We start from the raw sequence: 19,620 nt of genomic DNA, 5'->3' as shown, positions 1-19,620 counted from the left end.
CTAGGTCTCGATTTGGATGGAAGAGAAGAAGGAATGATAGGTTACCAATTGCGCTAGAAACTGATTTTGACAAAAATTAAGTAGAATATAAATAAAGATATATTTCGTGTAATTGAAAAAAAAAAGAAAGAAAAACATCCTACAATGAAAATGGATTAAAATGAAAAAACGTAGAGTAAAACAATGCATATATGCACAATTACCAAACTATGACAAATTATCCAAATAATGCAATTTAAAGTATAATTTAAGTTTTAAAATTAAATCCTAAACTATCGGTTCTTCAGTTCTAACCCTTCGGATCTCGGTTAGAATCGAGAACCGCCTAAATTCTAAACCCACTAACCGAAACCGAACCTTGACCTTATTTATTCAGTTCTTGGTTAACCAAGAACCGTTTCCCCACCCCTAATCTAATGTGAATCCGACTAATTATAAGTGACTGTAATTGATATTCTTATAGATGAAAATAATTCATCTAATGTGAATCCGACTAATTATAAGTGATACTACTATTTATTAGCACTTTTTTGTGAATAATATTATCATTATGAATAGGTTGTAACATATTTTTATGTGGTTGATGTAGTTCGATCGATTTAGAGTTCGATAATTATATATTGTTATACGTAAAAGAATGCATCTAATGTGAATCAGAATAATAAAAGTGATATTATTAATCCCTCCTATTCTGAAAAATATGAACATTTAGTTGGCCACGAGTTTTAATACATAATTGATAAAGTAAAATAGAGATACATAGAAAAAGTTTTAAAGTATTGTTAAAGGAAAATGAGTATCGCCGCATTAAAAAGAAAATATGCTATTAAAATTAGAATATTCATACTTTTCAATAACGGACTAAAAAAGAAATAGTTCATATTTTTCAGGAACAGAATAAAGGAAAGAATTCATACTCGGATAGAGTATTTATTAGCAATTTTTTTGTTGTGAATAATATTAACATTATGAATAGGTTAAATATTATTCAATCAGACACAACAATTATTTTTCATCAATTTTTTTTATTTATTTTTTTGTAAATCTTTTATTGTATTGATCATAATTCTTTTTTTAGTTGATGTAGTTGAACTGGTCGGAGTCCTATAATTATAAGTGATAGTATTTGTTATAGAAGAAAAGAATTCATCTAATGTAGTAAATCTTAAGTTACTATTTACTACTCACTTTTTGTCTAAAGAATATTAACATTATGAATCATGTTATTATTGTTCAATCAACCATCAATTTTTTATTTCCATCAATAGTATGGCCAAAACTGGTCCTAAATATATGTACATTTTATGATTTTGGTCTTATACTTTATTTTTTGAATTTTTTGCATCCTGAATATTTCAACTCGGATCACAATTGGTCCTACACTAACAATTCCATCAATTTTTAAACGGTTTTAACCCAATTTTGATGGTTTTAACAGTCCCATTCGGATTAAAACCGTTTAAAAATCGGTCAAAATCGAGTTAAAACCATTTAAAAATTGATGCAATTGTTAGTGTAGGACCAATTGTGATCCGAATTGAAATGTTCAGGATGCAACAATTCAAAAGATAAATTATAGGACCAAATCATAAAATGGGTATATATTCAAGACCAGTTTTGGCCTTTAACTCTTCCATTAATTCTAGAATGAAATCATTTTACTTTTTTCATATTTATCTATTTTTGACATATTAATTTTGTATACATATTTTCAGTTAATTAAAATTTATGTTAGTATGATGAATATAATTTTTTGTGTAGGTATTTGTTATTAGTTTATTGTTTTAACATAGCAAGTATATTTCTAAGTTGCAACCCTTGGTTATCTCAAACTTTTAGCTCAAACATCAACTATTTATTTACTTGATGTAAACAGATATCTCTTTCCAAAAATTCATCGTCTTGTCGTTTATATTATATTGCGGCAAATAAAATGAAATGACTTGATTAAGATATGACCTATAACTTGGACAACAATGAGATAGTAAGAAAGCTTTTGATACATTGCCTACTGATAATCGACATAATAATATCTCATCGATCATGGAATGATTTCGACCTAGTTCACTCTTGATTCGCTAGGCTATGCTTTACTCCAGAGCACGAAAGCGCCCAGATCGCATATTTGTCCTGTGTCACTAGTCAAGTAATCCATATCAATATCAGGCAGTCCTAAAGTAGAGACGAGCAAATGTGAATGCGATCAAACATTAAATTCTGGCTTTGGAGGAAATGTCTAGATATGCATTATCATCTAAACCGATGCAAGTTAAAGTTTGAATCATGAAGTTTATGAAGGCCAACAGAAATAGTTTCTGAATCTAGTGATGCTTAATCAGGTGTGTATGAAAGAACTCAAATGATCTGACCTGGAAAATCAAATACGGAGATCTTCAATGTCTGTTAAGATATCTGGCTTTTTTATTACAAGCTGGCCGCATGCTCCACTTATGTCTTGTCCCATTTGCTTACGGATTGTTGTACGGATGTTGTAAGTGCCTCTAAGTATTTTTTGAAATTTGATGACTTTCTGATCATCACTGGTACTATAACAGCTTAGAGAACCGATAGGATTAAAAGGTATCAAGTTTACAACCTGCGTGAAATCAGAGAATGGCCTTAGATCTGAGGATGAGACCTCAAAAAAATGAGCAGATATTGCAACTTAGCACATTGAAGGTTACCGATTGCAATGTCTCAAGCAGTTTGCCAAGCTGGTGAGCGTGCTGCTCCTCATCATTGACAGCATCAAGCATTATGTACTCGATCAATATCTTTTGCTGACTACAGAAAAATCGAATGAGTTGCTCTAATCATCTCTAATAAAAATGAAAAATCTGGTGGTCATGAGAGGTTGGCAAATTGAGAAAAAATGACACCTGGTAGTCTGATATTCTTGTAATGCATTCATTAGTCTTTCCAGAGGGAAAGCCCTAGCAGCAGGCATAATCTGACAGCGGATCTCTTGAACTGGTGCATGCAGTGAGACTGCTAGATTCAAGTTTGGCATGTCTTTCTGCAGCTTGTTAATGCCATGTATTATGCCAACCTATGCACAATTTGCAATTAATCAAAATCAAGCAAAGATGGTGCCTAACAAGTGACCGAGTCAAGTTGTCACTTCCCATGCAATTATGAGAAACTTCGTGGAACTAACCCAGTGCAAAAATAACCAAGAGATCCAGAAATAGGTAGTACAAAATAAGATAAACATGAAAGACATTGATCATGAGAATAAATAGTACGCACCGTTGAGAGAGTAATTTTCTTGGGAGACAGCTGGAAAGGAAAAGCTGTCATGGCTCTGATAGCATCCACCACTGCCGAGTAGTTATTTAGAGGTTCTCCCATTCCCTGCTCACAACAAATAATGATATACAAATGACATCAGTTCAAACTTGAGCCCACACAACAATCACAGCTATTACAAATGGAATGATCTTCTTTGACTTTTGATGGATAAGCAAGAACATAACTAAAGCAGTATATTGAGCTCATTGTTGCAGTTTGCAGAAAGGTAAAGTGTCTACATGGTACTTCGTACAAACATTTTAGCATAATCTACTCAACTTCAGAGTTCAGAGAACTTAAAGCGCTGCTTGCTTAACCCAGTAATTGGTTTATTAAGAACAAGTACTTGTGTCTAGCTCTTTAAACTTGTGATTGTATGACTTTTCATTTGTTTCTGATTCGTTATAATCAACCGTTGTATACAATTCTGACCGTACTTCAAAATAACAACAGTTACTTCCTCCACATGAAAGTCAGGAGATATCGAGTTAACAGTTAGTTACCAGTAAAGCACTAAACAATTCAGTGCGATGCTAACATGTGTTATTTTAAAAAGTTTATACCATAAAGACAACGTTGCGTATAGCTGATATGCGCGATGCATGAACTAACTGTTCCAGAATTTCCCCCGACGTCAGATTGCTCTTAAATCCCATGCTTCCTGTCGCGCAAAAATTGCAACCCATCTTGCACCCGACCTACAATAACAACAACATTACAAACATTATCGCTATACAGAAATGTTCAGCTGCACACAGAGTAGGCAACTTATAAATTTGTGATTCCATGTTCCACAATATTTACCTGAGAGGATACGCACAAGGTTGACCTAGGACCACCAAGACGAGGTTTCCCATCATATTTACCCAATCGAGTATCATATCTCATTATCACAGCCTCCACAAATTCTCCATTCTAGCAACAACAAAGTAGAACCAGATGACATTCATGAATCAAACCAACCAACAAAATGTTACCAAAAACCGTCTTGTAAACATACTCAGGTCAGATACAGGCTATGTTCTACTAAAAAATATAACCGAACATATCGCGTTCCAAGGAAGATTCTTCTTATAATTCAGTACACTTTCATTCTCAGTTTTTTCAAACAGAACATAGACCGGAAACACCAAAGATTTATCCCAACAAGGCCTATAACAGCATATACAAACACAATCATAAGAGAATAGTAAAGTTCAAGTCTGTTTAGACTAATCAAATTCGTAATCATTAAAGCATTGATTTGACCTCAATTACTTTTCAAAACCAGCTATCTAAACAAGCAGAGCAAAGACGCAATGTGAATCGAAATATACAATCACAGTAGAGCTCCGACAGATTATAAGCAGAAGAGTTGATAAAAAATGCAAATTAAACAAAACTGATGGCAGTAACCTGCAATTTGATGAGGAGCTTAGTGGTGACGAGGTCGGAAGAATCTATGGCGGCATGGACAGTAGAAGTGGAGGGTTTGAACTTGGAATGGAGGAGATGGTAAGCCGCGGAGGGCAGAGAAGGGATATCATCCCATCGGCAATCAGGATTTTTCAAGACGTGTTTCCAGATTTGGGGAATGAAGTTAGGGTTCAAACCGGCTACCTGGAAATCGGATTTAATGGCGGAAACGTCGAACACCGATTTCCACTTGAACGCCATCGGCCGGCGCTACTTCGTTAAATTAGGGTTGTGATTTTGTTCACCCTATTTTCTGTTATTTCAAAATATTCAAGTAGTCACACTTCATGAAGGTATATTCGTCAAATTAAATTGATGTACCTGGCATATTTTAAAAACAATTATGTTATGGGTGAACTACAATTATAATCAATCTCACAACTTTTACTAATAGTATAATATTTGATATTTTTTTCAATTATCTGTTTTTTTTTTTTGCATTTAGATTTGAAAGTCAAAATTCATAATGTTTTGCAAATCTATATCCCACACACAAAATCTATGGATATTGGTATAAAAATAAATCAGACTATACATATTTTGTCCTAAATAATCAAGAAAAAATAGGGTATTTTTAAACATTGCAGAATTAAAAAAATATAATTAGATTCCATAAATTTTGGTCATAAATAAATAATTGTTCGCAACAAAAACATATAATTAAAAAAGAAAAGAAAAGAAAATAAGAAGACTAATCCAACTGTTTTGATTTCATCTTCAACCGATCAAGCCCTGGGTGAGATTCGGCCGTGACGCCTGGATCCATTTCCGGCACTGGGATGAGGAGAAGCCTCCAACGCGGCTCTAGCGGCGCAATTCTCCGATGCTTCGGCCGGATTGAAACCGGATCGCGTGCGGCGGTGTGAGGAGAGCAGAAGGTGGTAGCTTCTGCCGGCGGAATTCTCTGAGACTGAGAGGCAGCGGTAGGCGTGCTGAGGCCTCTGTTTCTTCACGGCGCGGATGAGGAGCGGGATCAGACCTTCCATTTCTCCCGATTCCGATTTGATCTGCAGCTGATTTTGATGAATTCAGTTTTTACTATTTATAGTAGTGACCATTTTTCATAATGACGTCTATGTCCTTTACAAAAATGTACCGCCAAAGTATTTATTCTCTTTTCCACTCATTAACACAATTTCATATAAGAAAATTAATACTACTACTGCTCTTTTCTGTTATAAAAAAATATGGATGCACAAGAATTAATATATAATTAGTAAATTAAGAAAGATGAGGAAAATGACAGTTAAAAATAGTGTTACTTGATATTTCCTCTGTTTTATAGTAATGAAGATGTTTCTTTACGGTACGGATATTAAGAAAAATTGTATTAGGTGAGTTAAGTAAAAAGAGAGTAAAATGAAAAATGAAAAAGGTCGAGAGATACAGAGGAAAAAAAATAAGAGAGATTATTTTACAACAAATATTATTATAAAATAGGAAGCTAAATAAATTAAATGGGAAAGCTTAAATTTTAATTTCCCAATGTGACTTCAAAAATTTTGACTGACTGCGATCTATAAAAGGGTAAACAAACAAAATATGTGGCGGCTAAATTTCTCATGTTTCATTTGAAATGCTTGCAAATTGCAGCTGACATCATATTAATAGCTGTATTTTTCATTACTTGCTATGTATAAACAATAGTCCAGAAATAAATATTTCTACTAATAGCAACTACTATATGAGTTTCACAATTCTTCAAAATTACTTTATCACTAATATATTTTATAATAGACTATCTCAGCTACTGATAATGTATTCAAAAAACGTTGACACGCACACATGATGTTAAAACGTGTATTTTCCAATTTCATGAAACTGCATGGAAAGTGGAAACTATACAATATCCAAAAATTTGTGAATTGATTTGAAAAGTAGATGTTTAATTTGAAACCAGTTGGAACGCACTAATCATAAATTAAGTGGTAGCGATTTAGCCCATTCATTTAAATAGTGCCTGAAGTGTGACATGTGGTGTTAAATAACAGTGTTGTAGCAAAATTGAAGTCAAACAACAATTATAACTACTCCTTTGATTTGTATAACAAGGTTATCCCATCGCAATCAACATTATACAATGTTTCCATCCACTAATTGATATTCGATGTGGTGTTATACCTTAAACAAAATTTATGTTAGATTTTTTTATTCGTGACAAGTTTAAGATCGAAAATGAAACTTATATATTTTAAAAACATATTTGTAATTCATTATAAAATGATTTATACCCATAGAAATTTATATTGTAGGACTCTGAATCTCCCATCCAATAATTTGGTCACCAGCGCGCAAGTGTGTCCCTAATTTAGGGGAAAACATTTTATTAGTACCTCTGTTTAGAATTTTCCTTTATAGATTATGTTAACATACTAGGAGTATATGTTAAAATTTTATGTTTCAACATGTAAATTAATGTGAAGTTTTTCGATATAGTCTCAATTTGAGATAAGATAATAATCTGAAAAGAGAGTATATAGGAAATACTGGCCCAACATTCATGGGCCTAAATGTAACAAACATTATTAAGACTCAATGTGGTGTGTGATCGGTTTCCATCAAATTTAGTCAATCGTAATCCATTAACACAAATTATTGATTTCATAATTTGTATACACAGTGGTTGTTGATGACGCACAGGAGGTGATCCGGCAGCGCGAGCCACGAGGCCCGCTGCAGATATGCTCTTCAAGAGGCTTGCGTTCCAGAGAGATTGCTCAACTCCTTGAGGTGATGAACCCACCATTTATAAGCTATCAAATTTTCGCAATTATCTCATCCATCTCTTTGGTGGGATGTTGTGATCAACAGTAATGCAGATTTGAATCGTTAGAGGGAAATTGCTGATTTGAATTTATAGTTCAGATTTAAATTATGCCCACTTTAGGTGCAGGAGATTATATATCGTGCTTAAAAAAATGAGCTCATTAACTTACATTGAGACGAAGAGGATTATATATCGTGCCTAAAAAAATGAGCTCATTAACTTACATTGAGACGAAGGAAGTATATTTTCTACTAATAAAATTCATGTGTACATTTTCAATAAATAGGGCAGGTGGAGAACGTGATTTCTCCTCTCATCCATAGTGTATTTAAATGAGAGTAATAATAGTACTACTAGCAAAGGAGTTGATGTGTCACAGTCGAGCTCATATTTAATTTATCATTCTAATGTTACTGATTGAGGAAGACAATTATTACATGTGTTTAATTTCGGAGATTCTATTTTTATGGACGAATGATAAAGTCATTGGTGATTTGTTGTGAATTGTGATTGGTATACTATAATTAACATTACTTACTAAGAATTTTTTAAAAAATCAACTTGTTTTAAAGGAATTAAGAGAATTTTAAAGAAAAGAGTGACTAAAAATGACGTTTTACCCGAATATTAGTAGTTGTACATATTTTAGACTTATCTTTTACTTAATTAGACATTTTCTAAAGATAAAAGATGTAAGTCTCATGATTAATACCCACGAGAAACACGTTGAAACAATCACATCCATAAGTGGAGATAGCAACCTCTACAAATATACATCTATAAAAGTATCTTTCAAACTCCTCGACCATACAATAGTTCAGTTTTAGAACATTATTTTTATTTTTGAGGCTTTTGATTATTATTTCAGTCGGTATCGAGTCACTACATTTTCATAGAAAATAAAAGAAAACAAATTCATTAATTTGATGTTTTGAACGATGGGCCCAATTCTTTTGCCTTATTATTATGAGTGGTGTATTTGAATCTACGGCGAATTTGGTAATTACTTACTCCCTCCGTCTTATATAATTCATCCCAATTTTTCGTTTCGGACCATCTTACATAATTTGTCCCATTTCACTTTTACTATTTTTGGCAGTGGACCTCATATTTCACCAACTCATTCCTACTCTCATTTTATTATAAAACTAATATATAAAGGTAGGACTCACGTTTCACTAACTTTTTCAACTCATTTTTCATTACAATTTTTAAAACCCGTGCCCGATCAAAGTGACGGAGGGAGTAGTTCATATTTCGATTTTTAGTTATACATGTGTATTTGGTTACTTTAAAAAACCATAATATATTTAATTTATGTTTGATGTAAAAAATTAGAATATTGTGTTAAATTTTGTTTGAACTAAAATATTTGCAACAATATTTATATAAATTGAAAGTGGGAAGTAAATTCATTCCACTATTAAGTCCAATTCTCAAAGCTGTTAATTAGTTAATTTTCTAGAATAGAATATAGTACAATGATTATCGAGTCATACTCTCTCCAAAAAGTATTCAATCCGTTTCATTTAATTGATTTATTTTTCTACTTTAGGAATTTCCAATATAATTGTGTTATTTTTATTTTTGACAAAAAATAATCTTATATCTTATTTTATTCACTATTCACTTAAGACACAATTTTAAATATCCTGCAAAAAAAGAAAAGACGCATCTATTAAAAAAAACAAATGAAGTAACTAGTAAATCTTTAAAAGACACATAAATAAGGAGCTGATAAGATTGTGATTTCAGAATTAAAATGATTTTTGTTTTCAAAATATTGTCAAAAAATGTGTTACATTTTAAACAAAAGGAGCAACAATAATTTCTCATTTATTTTTATACGGAGTGATAAAAAGTGTATAAAATATCATCTTAAAACCAATAACTAACAAAACTTTTAAAATGATTTCAATTACTACCATTAAAAAAAAAACTGTTCTAACTTCTATCATTGTTTCCCGAATTGAAAAAAAAGCTATTATTTTTTTAAAATTAAAAGGATCAATAATAGTTTTTTATTTTAACATTTTTCGGGCGTCTATATTTTGTTTGGGATAATAGGTTTGGATAAAACATAAAACGCAACTGTATTCGTGTTGTTGTTCGATTAGATATTGAATGCGGAAATAAATTAATCCATGAATCACCAAAAACGTGTCTCTAGCTCCACTATCAAGACAGAAACAGACAACTCCATCAAAATCTACACTGTTTATTATACTCTAGGATTTCCACCATTTTCAACTCTCCACACCCTAGAAACCTCACGCACAAACACACACTCACTGCGTGTTTTAGCTTTAGCAAGAAATCTAGCCAAAAAGGAACGAACCCAACCAAAATCCTGGCATTTTTGCTTGTTGCAGGAAATGGGGCGTTCTGGAAGATCGAAAGCTGCAATCTTGCTGCCTTTTCTACTTCTGATTTGGGCGGAATCAGCGATGGGTCGGTTTCTGGTGGAGAAGAACAGCCTGAAAGTACTATCCCCGGAAAGCATTAAGGGAAATTACGATAGTGCCATCGGTAACTTTGGGATTCCACAATATGGTGGAAGCATGGCTGGAACTGTGGTTTATCCAAAGGATAATAGAAAGGGCTGCCAAAAATTTGAGGATTCTGGGATTTCTTTCAAGTCCAAGCCTGGAGCTTTACCCACCTTTGTTCTCGTTGATCGTGGAGGTATTTCTGTGTTTTATTCAATTTCTTATTTTTTGGTATTTAATTTATGGCATATTTTATAATTGAGGTTGAGTTAGTTAATTATCATGCATATCTTCGCATCTTTTTAGGGGTTTTTCATGTGAATTTCAGTTTTGTGCTTGACGGTTTAATTTAGGTAAAACTAACTTATTTCCTGATATACCCTTGTGATTGTTGAGATAGTTTCTGTTCCAAGTAATTTCAAGATTCCCTGTCTTGTGATTGCTGAGGCATTCTTGATTTAGGAACTTTCTGTAGTTAGTTTAGCTTATTGAACAGAGGAGTTGGGGAGTTTATGGTGTTGTACTCTTTGTTGCAGATTGCTTCTTTGCTTTGAAAGTTTGGAATGCTCAGAATGCTGGCGCAGCTGCTGTTCTAGTGGCTGACCACCGCGATGAGCCATTGATCACGATGGACTCGCCCGAAGAGGATCGTGCAGCTGCAGAGTATATTGCGAATATAACAATACCTTCTGCGCTGATTGATAAGAGTTTCGGTGAGAAGCTAAAGAAAGCACTTGGTAATGGAGATGTAGTGAATGTGAACCTCGACTGGAGGGAATCCGTCCCCCATCCGGATGAACGAGTGGAGTATGAACTGTGGACTAACAGCAATGACGAGTGTGGGGTTAAGTGTGATATGTTGATGGAGTTCTTGAAGGATTTTAAGGGTGCAGCTATAATGCTCGAGCAAGGTGGCTATACTCAGTTTACTCCGCACTATATCACGTGGTACTGCCCTGAGGCATTCACTGTGAGCAAGCAATGCAAGTCGCAATGCCTCAACCATGGGAGATACTGTGCTCCGGACCCGGAGCAAGATTTCAGCTCTGGTTATGATGGAAAGGATGTGGTGCTTGAGAACTTGAGACAGCTATGTGTTTTCAGAGTGGCAAATGAGACCCGAAAGCCGTGGATTTGGTGGGACTATGTTACTGACTTCCATATCAGATGCCCCATGAAGGAGAAGAAATACGGCAAGGAGTGTGCCGAAGAGGTTATCAAATCTTTAGGTAGATTACACTCTGTTTATAAACATGATGGTTTACCACAAACAAAATGAACTTATCTTATTGTTGCTTCTATGTCAGGTCTTGATCTGAGTAAAATCGAAAAGTGCATGGGCGACCCTGATGCTGATGCGGACAATCCCGTTCTGAAAGAAGAGCAAGAAGCTCAAGTGAGTATTTGCATGTCTCTTTCGGGAAAATAGTCTTTGTATTATGTTATTGCCTGTTAACAATCATTTCATATGCCAAAATTGTAGATTGGTAAAGGATCGCGTGGCGATGTAACCATTTTGCCTACCCTTGTCGTGAACAATCGCCAGTATCGAGGTCTGTTAGCAACCTTATGTAGAAATGCTTCAAGATAGTCAAATACCGCCTTCTCTTGACGTGTCTGCTTTCAGGGAAGTTGGAGAAAGGTGCTGTCTCGAAAGCTATATGTGCTGGTTTTGAAGAAACTACGGAGCCATCTGTTTGTTTAAATGGCGGTATGCTTTTCCTGAGTAATTAAAAGGTTGAGTGCGATGATATGACTATGAAATCGAAACTGAAACTTTCTAGCTGCAGATGTAGAAACAAATGAGTGCTTGCACAATAATGGTGGCTGCTGGGAAGACAAGGCAGCAAATGTCACAGCTTGCAAGGTGATTTATTTAAATAAAAATAAACATTGTTTTGTCTCAAGTTTTTCCCTTTCTTACGTTTTTGGTGTTCAGGACACATTTCGAGGAAGAGTGTGTGAATGCCCAGTAGTTAACGGCGTGCAATTTAGGGGAGATGGTTACAGATCTTGTTCTGGTATGTTAAGGATCATTGTTGTTTATTTGTTTACCGAACACCAAGTAGTTGGGATGGACTAACTTATCTTCCCCTCTTGAGCATCGAAAACTATTCACATTCGTTCTGCATGTGCAGCAAGTGGGCCTGGGCGATGCAGAATAAATAACGGAGGCTGCTGGGGTGAAAAGAGAGACGGGGTCACTTTCTCTGCTTGTGTGGTTAGTTAACCTTCAAACCGTGTCATCATCCGAAGCTTAAAAATGGGTATGAATGAATTTTTTGAGTACATTTTTAACAGGATAGTGATGATGGAAAATGCAAATGCCCTCCAGGATTCAAAGGCGATGGTGTTAAACATTGTGAAGGTAAAGAACTATCTGCACAACATTCGTATGTTTCTTCGAAGCTCAGTTCACCATGCTAGACGGTTCTCTTCCCGATAATGCCCCACCTAATAAAACCATGTGAACCAAATTGGATAATGAATTTACAATATTTGCTAGAAATTACAATCTTTTCGATTAAATTACAGCTTCAATATTATTCAAGACTAACATCCCTTACAAATTTTACGCAATCTGTTGAGATGCCAAATTTTTTTTTCCGAGTAACTTACGAGGTCTAGAAAAAGAAAGACATGAATTGGTGAGTCATATTTTAAAAGATTAAGCTTGTTAGATTGCTAGAAATCGTCTTTTTCATCGCTTTGTCTATGCTGTTTTGAGCAATTTTGTTCTTGTTTTTCATGTTAGCCTTCAAATATTCAATCCATTGCGTCTAATTTATCATGCAAAGTAAACACTTCCTCACAATTTATAACCTTTTACATTTTAACACACAGATATTAATGAATGTAAGGAGAAGAAAGCTTGCCAATGCAACGAATGCAACTGCAAAAACACATGGGGGAGCTACGAGTGCACATGTAGCAGCGGCCTGCTGTATATGAGGGACCAAGATACCTGCATCAGTTAGTTCGACTCCAAGAATTGTCTTTTACTATCTATCTGTACGAGTTTTCCTTATTTCATTCGTATATCATTTCTTCTGCAGGTACGAGTGCCTCAGAGGTGAAGTATGGCTGGGGCGCTGTTTGGCTTGTTTTGATCGTATTGGGTTTGGCCGGTGGTGGTGGTTATCTCGTGTACAAACAGAGGCTGAGGGTAAGTTTTTCGATCTATCCATCAGATTCCCACAAATTCCTGCCTCATGACTAAGAACTATGTAGTTGAAACGCATTCGAATCTCAACCCTCTTACTAATATAACATGTTTTCCACTTCAGTCGTATATGGACTCGGAGATCAGGGCTATAATGGCCCAATACATGCCTCTGGACAGCCAGAACGAAGTACCAAATCACGTAGATATAGATCGTGCTTGACCGTGATTCTGAATGCAACGGTGATGTGGGGGCTCGATTTGCATCTCCAACAATGGTTTTGAAGGTCGAATTTATACAGTTTTGGAACGAATTGTTGATTATAGATACGTTGAGAATCACTGTGACGTGTTTATGTATGCGAATGCCTGAGTCGGGGTGGCATGTATCTTGGATGTTTGTCGATGCAGGGTGAGTTCGAACATTGTTAGTTGTAGCATTAGTGTGTAGCAGTTAATAATGGTATGTATGTTGCCATATGCCACGGATTAAATGGTGTGTTGGGAGCTCATTTTAATAAATATGCAACTTTTTTAGATGAATGTGTTTTTATTAGATGAAATGATGTTAAAGTATTTTTGCACAATTGATGCATAACATCTCAAGTTTAGTAGGGGTTTGAGTGTGCTAGCTGTGTGATGCTTATTGTTACGCTCGCGCGATGATAGATTAATTGATATACCTGATAATTTGATAATTTAATCGATTTTTGTCTTGAACCTACGTATGTACTCACATATACACCAAAGTTCATTTTCAGTCTTAAACATATATGGTCAAAAATTTAGTATGAGAAAAAATCATACTATTATTTTACCTCACCGAAAGAGAGAACCGTATATCAAAAATTTGGTATTTATGGTAAGATAAGCTGGTTCCACAATATTAGTAGCCTTGAATCTGTATAGTTTGCCGCTAGCCGAACGGGGTCCCGACGCTATGATATATTTATATTTTAGGCCCAAATTGTTGTACTGGGCCTAGCGCGTCGTCCGTGTACCTATTTATATATAAGTACGACACATAACTATGTAATCTGAATGAGTAACATATGTTCTCCGTTTCTGCCTGTGGACGTAGTCAACACAACGTTGGTGAACCACGTAAATTCTGCGTCTCTTTACTTTTCTGTTGATTTCGATTACACAATTGTTCTATTATGTCATGACACACAAAATAAAATTAAATAAAACATAATAAAGGCACTCAAATCTGTTTAAATTTTGTTATTATTACTCCGTTGAACACTAATCTAATGTCATGAACTCTGAATATGTCTCTTGACAAATGAAAACGAGAAAATGAGATAGGCGAGGACGTGGAAATTGGCAACATTTGCATGTGAATCGATGTGTAAGCTTGGAGGCTCACTCTTCCTCATCAATCAACACGTAAAACCCCTTCCAATCCTCTATTAAACACCACCAACAAACTCACCTTTCTTTCTCAGTCTCTCACATCTTAACAATGGCAACCAAGGCCGCACTCGCAGCAGCTCTCCGACGAGAACCACCATGAATGCAGGCAGCAGGTGCAGGGGCGCCGGGCCAGCGCTTCTTGCAGCAGAGGAACGACTTCGAGGACAACCTCGAGTCGTACCTTCAAGCCTGCTGCCAGGAGCTGAAGCAGATGGACCGCCAGCAGTGCGGCTGCGAGGCCATCAGGCAGGCCGTCAGCCAGGTGCAGCAGAGCACACGCCGCTACCAGACCGGCCAATCCGAGCAGGTCTACCAGCAGGCACGCGCCCTCCCGCGCCGATGCGGCCTTGGCGAGCACCAATGCCACTTCCGCCTCCTCTTTGTTTGACCAAATATTAGATCGGTGACGATGTTTTTTGTGTGTTTACTCACCTTCCAAATAAACATAAACGTTATGGCATAAATCAAAGAAAAAACAACAACGCAGCAATCGAAATTCCATCAAACAAACCAAATATTCAATTTTTCAATCAAGAATCACATTTTTACACCCAATCGACCGAGCGTGATTACACAAGAATTCCATCATCTTCTTTCCTACTTAATCGTCAGGCCACTGTGTGGGTGATTAATGCCTATATGTGTGTGTGGAGTGCATGTAGTATGAGTAATGTGTATAGTGTGTGTATTGGACTATTGGGTGTACATGTGACAAACCAAGTGATAAATAAATTTCATCTCCTAAAGTGGAGAAACAAGAAATTTATAATACAACATACAAGCAACTAGAATTATACTTCCTCCGTCCTATAAAAGATGTCACACTTGTGAGATGGACGAGATTTTCGGAGGTTTGTTTTGTATGTTAGGTGGAAAGAGAAAATAGTATATTTATATTAATGTGAGAGATAACTTTTTTCTTAAAAGGAAATGTGACATCTTTTATAGGACAAACTAAAAAGAAAAGTATGACATCTAGTATGGGACGAAGGGAGTACAACATACAAGCAACTAGAATAATTTTATTTTTATAAATCCCAACATATCGTGTATTGTAAAAAAATCCTAACACATCGTGTATTGTCTATGTAGTGTGTAAGAGCATCTCCATCCGTGCTCTTAGCTAAGAGCACGGAAGTGGGCCCGGACCCACTTTTACTCCTTGTCCTTAGCTAAGAGCACAACACCCACATCCTTGCTCTTAGCTAAGGACAAGCTTAAGGGTCCCACCATTCTATTATTCAATTTAAATACTCCAATTATTAAAAACATTTCTACATTATAAAAATACATTAAAAAATAAAAATTACATTAAATCCTAAAAAATAAAAATTACATAATAAAAATACTAAAAAATAAAAATACATAATTAAATCCTAGAAAATAAAAATTACACCCGTGGAAGACTAGTCCTCTAACCCCAATTGCCTCTTGAGACCCCGGATCATTTGCTCATGTGTTGCAAGTTGATCCGGAGTCATATTAGACGTATCGTTCAAATAGAGTTGACCCAAGAGGGTCCACAACGTGTTGTTCGGGGGTGGAGGAGGCACAAAGGGAGCGGGGGTGGGGGCGGGGGCGGATGGAGTCGAGGCGCGGCGGCGGGTGGTCGTCGCCTTCTTCTTTCCTTGCGGCCGGCGGGAACTGCTCGGGCCGGCGTCGGGGCTACCCAAGTTAGCTCGGCAAGCTGGGTAGCCACATCATCGGAGGCGCCGTCGGATAGGGCTACTAACCTCGACCGTTTGCTAGAGGAGCTGGAGGAGGATGCTACTATGCCGCCCCTATACTTTGGATGTTGGCGGCCCTCCTGCCAACAATTGAGGTACTTGAACGGTTTGAACTCCGTGCGTTGGTAGGTCGCCAATGCGGCAGTGATGATGTCGAGCTCACTCGTGCCGCTCCCCGCCGACCGCTCTTCCTTGAGGTAAATACCCCTGGAACTTACTGATTGCCTCGTTGCATCTGAAGATGTAATTGCGCACCATACTATCATTGCGATAGATGGTTCCCTCCGGCCGGGTTTCATTGTACAGACGAGTGATACGCCACCAATACGTTTCCCCGGTCTGGTTCGTGCTAACTTCCGGATCTTCGGAGACTGCCAAGTAGGCTTTGAACATCGCCATCATCTCACCCGGAGTGTACGGGGTGCGGGTGCCACGAACATGATGAGTTGGAGTAGGAACAAAAGTAGGAGTAGGAGTAGAGCCGTTGCTCCCTCCCGATCCGGGTTCGGGTGTCCACCCGAACCCGGAGGCGTTTAGGTCGTGCACCGGGTAAGGACGGTAGCCACCCGGAGCTTGCGAACCTTGGGTTTGAGGAGGGGCCGTAAATTGTGTTTCCGGACTAGGGAATTCGCCACGGAGTCGAACCAATCGTGGTTCCAACCACGATTGCCGGAGGGGTGATCGCCGGAGCCGGACATTGTGTAGTGTGGTGGGAATTTACATGAGAGAGTATGAGGAAAAAAGATGAGAGAATGTAGATGATAATAGAATAAATGAGAATGTGATTTTTTTGTGTTGAAGTGGAGGTATTTATAGATGAAAATGTGAATTTTGGGAGAAAAAAATTGAAAAATAAATTAAAAGTGGGAAGAAAACGGATATATTTTTTTTGGGAAGTGGGAAAATATTTTTTTTATTTAAAAACATTTTTTTCAATTAATTTCGCATTTTTAAAAAAAATAATAAAATTTAAATAAGCCAACGGCTATGCCGTTGGCGAATCAGGCGTCGCCACGTGTGCTGCTCAGCGGCACGGACGGACGAGCATCATCGGCGGGCGGACGGCACCGTGCTCAGCGGCACGGAAGGACGAGCACCGCAGCCTTCACCGCTGCGGATGCTCTAAGTGTGTATTGTGTATGTAGTGTGTGCACGGTGTGTTATTGTGTGCAGTGTGTCATACGTGTGTGTGAAATGTGAATGAATTATGTGTGTGTGTGTATGCAATGTGTGTGTATGCAATGTGTGCGCCGTGTGTGTGTGCACACATTGTGTTGTGTATGTGCACTATGTGTATGGTCTGAGTTGTTGGGTACAAACCCATCCCACATCAGATGTGGAAAGGAAGTTGGAAGGTGTATATAATGCCTGTCCAACTCCAATTAGTTTGAGGCCTTTTGGGAATGATCCAAAAACAAATCCGTGCGAGCTTGACCCAAAGCGGACAATATCAAACTAATGTTGCAGTCGACGATCCTAACAGTGGTATCAGAGCCCAGGTGGCTATGGGTCGGGCCTGGATGAGCCCCGGTAAGGGTCGGGCCCTGAAAGACTCGAGTTTAGAGTCGGGCCCTGGATGATCCAGGGGCCAGGGCTGGAACGACCCATGTTCGTGTCGACTGCGTCCCGATGTGGTCTCGATAAGTTGGAAGGTGTATATAATTTTTGTCCAACTCCAATTAGTTTGAGGCCTTTTGGGAATGACCCAAAAACAAATCCGTACGGGCTTGACCCAAAGCGGACAATATCAAACTAATGTTGCACGGACAATATTAAACTAATGTTGCATTCGACGATCCTAACATGAGTGTGTGCAGTGTGTGTATGTGTAGTGTGTTGCAATGTATGAAATTGTCCAATTTTATAATTGCTTGGAATTCCAAATAATCTGCTTTGGATATAGAATTCAAATTGAGGAATTAAGAGGATTTGAAATTTTGATTCAATTCCAAAATCCAAATATTTTGTGGTGCCAAATGTTGGATTTGGAATTAAAAGCTCCAATTAAAATTCAACACCTTCAATTCCATGCTACCAAACAGAGTCCTAAGACATTTATAGTAAACGGTATTTCCCTTTCATGTCCTGGAAAATTTGATTTCCAATATAGACACCACATGCAATAAGGCAATGCCCTACAGACATATTAGAAAATGAACTCACACAATATACTATCAACACCAACATACTTTACATAGCACCATTGATTTATTCATTTAGGATTATAATTTGAGAAACAAAATCTGTGATTTGAAAGACAACATGTGGATTATTTGGTGATTGCAAAATGGTTTTTGTTCCTGAGTCTATGACAGATATGATACAAAGTACTAAAAGATAGAATTGATGAGACATATCTAATTAGACTAAGTCTAATAGCTAGATCTCCATAATATAATCTTTTTTTCATCACTCTTTGTCTTTGTTGTTATCCAAAGAGAGATGTTATCCTCTCCCACATTGAAAAGGTGTGAAATTCATGTTAATTAATCTCTTAATATAATGAAGAGTTTTTATAACTATATTTAGTTGATCTATTCTTCTACCACGTTAGGCTTTACAGAGGCTTGATACGGTGTGAAGGGGAGATCAACCAAACCCTAGTGCGGCCGCTTGAAGGAAGGACTTAGATGCTTTATTGTTGCTCTATCATATTAACGTTTTTTCTATTTATAGAAAACAAAAACTAGGTTTTGTTTAACGGAATCTTCTTTCCGAATTCACCCTAAATTTGAAATTTTCTTTTTAATAATTTAATCTTTATTGACACATTTTCACAGGGGCTTAACAAGATTTTCAACCAATCTGAAAATTACAGTAGTAGAAAAAATGATTAAAAATATCTTTTGGGAGGGGCTTAAGCCCCTTATCCCTTCTTCTTGTGTCCGCCAATGAGTGCGGTTTCAATATCCTAAAATAAATGGTGATAGTTCGTGTGTGAATGGGTGATCTGTTTTCTACCATGTTAGCTTTTACTACTTCACATTTTCGGTGCGAAAACAATTCATATGTGAATATCTCAATAATATGCGATCGTGCTGCACTATTATCATGAATTATTGTTCTTGTGCAAGGGTGATGTGGGGGCTCGTGTACCTGTCCTTCCATCTCCAACAATGGTTTTGAAGGTATACTTATAATATTATTTTAATGATATTTTGGAAATACAGTTGGAATGAGTATCACCCTGATGTCTTTTAATATGCGACATGTTTGAGTCAGTATTTTGTTTGAGGTTATTACTACTATAGTCTATAAGAAAAAGATTTGGTAGCATGTGACAGCTTGTGCCTCCTAAATCAATTCAAT

The 19,620-nt window shown here is 36.7% G+C and overlaps 3 protein-coding genes across 4 annotated transcripts; 2 read left to right on the top strand and 1 right to left on the bottom strand.

Annotated features, from left to right (window-relative positions):
• Window positions 1-1,929: 1,929 nt before the first annotated feature.
• On the bottom strand, window positions 1,930-4,987 carry LOC125218223 (dual-specificity RNA methyltransferase RlmN). Of its 2 annotated transcripts, none has more exons than XM_048119856.1 (8): window positions 4,687-4,987; window positions 4,096-4,206; window positions 3,855-3,989; window positions 3,250-3,354; window positions 2,880-3,049; window positions 2,685-2,784; window positions 2,370-2,596; window positions 1,930-2,138 (listed from the first exon to the last, which is right to left on the bottom strand). In XM_048119856.1, the coding sequence occupies exons 1-7, from the start codon at window positions 4,945-4,947 to the stop codon at window positions 2,378-2,380; spliced, it is 1,101 nt and encodes a 366-aa protein (XP_047975813.1). In that variant the 5' UTR covers window positions 4,948-4,987; the 3' UTR covers window positions 1,930-2,138; window positions 2,370-2,377. The 2 variants fall into 2 exon arrangements, with proteins under 2 accessions (XP_047975813.1, XP_047975812.1); XM_048119855.1 differs by having other exon boundaries at window positions 1,930-2,130.
• A 4,743-nt stretch (window positions 4,988-9,730) lies between these two features.
• Window positions 9,731-13,702, top strand: LOC125221960 (vacuolar-sorting receptor 3-like). The gene is made up of 12 exons (XM_048124316.1): window positions 9,731-10,198; window positions 10,539-11,231; window positions 11,310-11,398; window positions 11,486-11,555; window positions 11,630-11,713; window positions 11,793-11,869; window positions 11,942-12,023; window positions 12,141-12,223; window positions 12,304-12,370; window positions 12,847-12,975; window positions 13,059-13,168; window positions 13,290-13,702. The coding sequence occupies exons 1-12, from the start codon at window positions 9,889-9,891 to the stop codon at window positions 13,386-13,388; spliced, it is 1,893 nt and encodes a 630-aa protein (XP_047980273.1). The 5' UTR covers window positions 9,731-9,888; the 3' UTR covers window positions 13,389-13,702.
• Window positions 13,703-14,606: 904 nt separating this feature from the next.
• Window positions 14,607-15,048, top strand: LOC125224571 (2S seed storage albumin protein-like). Its single transcript, XM_048127990.1, has one exon. It carries the CDS (start codon window positions 14,685-14,687, stop codon window positions 14,970-14,972), a length of 288 nt encoding a protein of 95 aa, XP_047983947.1. The 5' UTR covers window positions 14,607-14,684; the 3' UTR covers window positions 14,973-15,048.
• The last annotated feature ends 4,572 nt before the right edge of the window (window positions 15,049-19,620 follow it).

Source organism: Salvia hispanica, chromosome 4 (genome assembly GCF_023119035.1).
Source record: "Salvia hispanica cultivar TCC Black 2014 chromosome 4, UniMelb_Shisp_WGS_1.0, whole genome shotgun sequence".
Taxonomy (NCBI): domain Eukaryota; kingdom Viridiplantae; phylum Streptophyta; class Magnoliopsida; order Lamiales; family Lamiaceae; genus Salvia; species Salvia hispanica.
The sequence above is the reverse complement of the archived record's forward strand: the minus strand, read 5'-3'. Positions and strand labels throughout refer to the sequence as shown.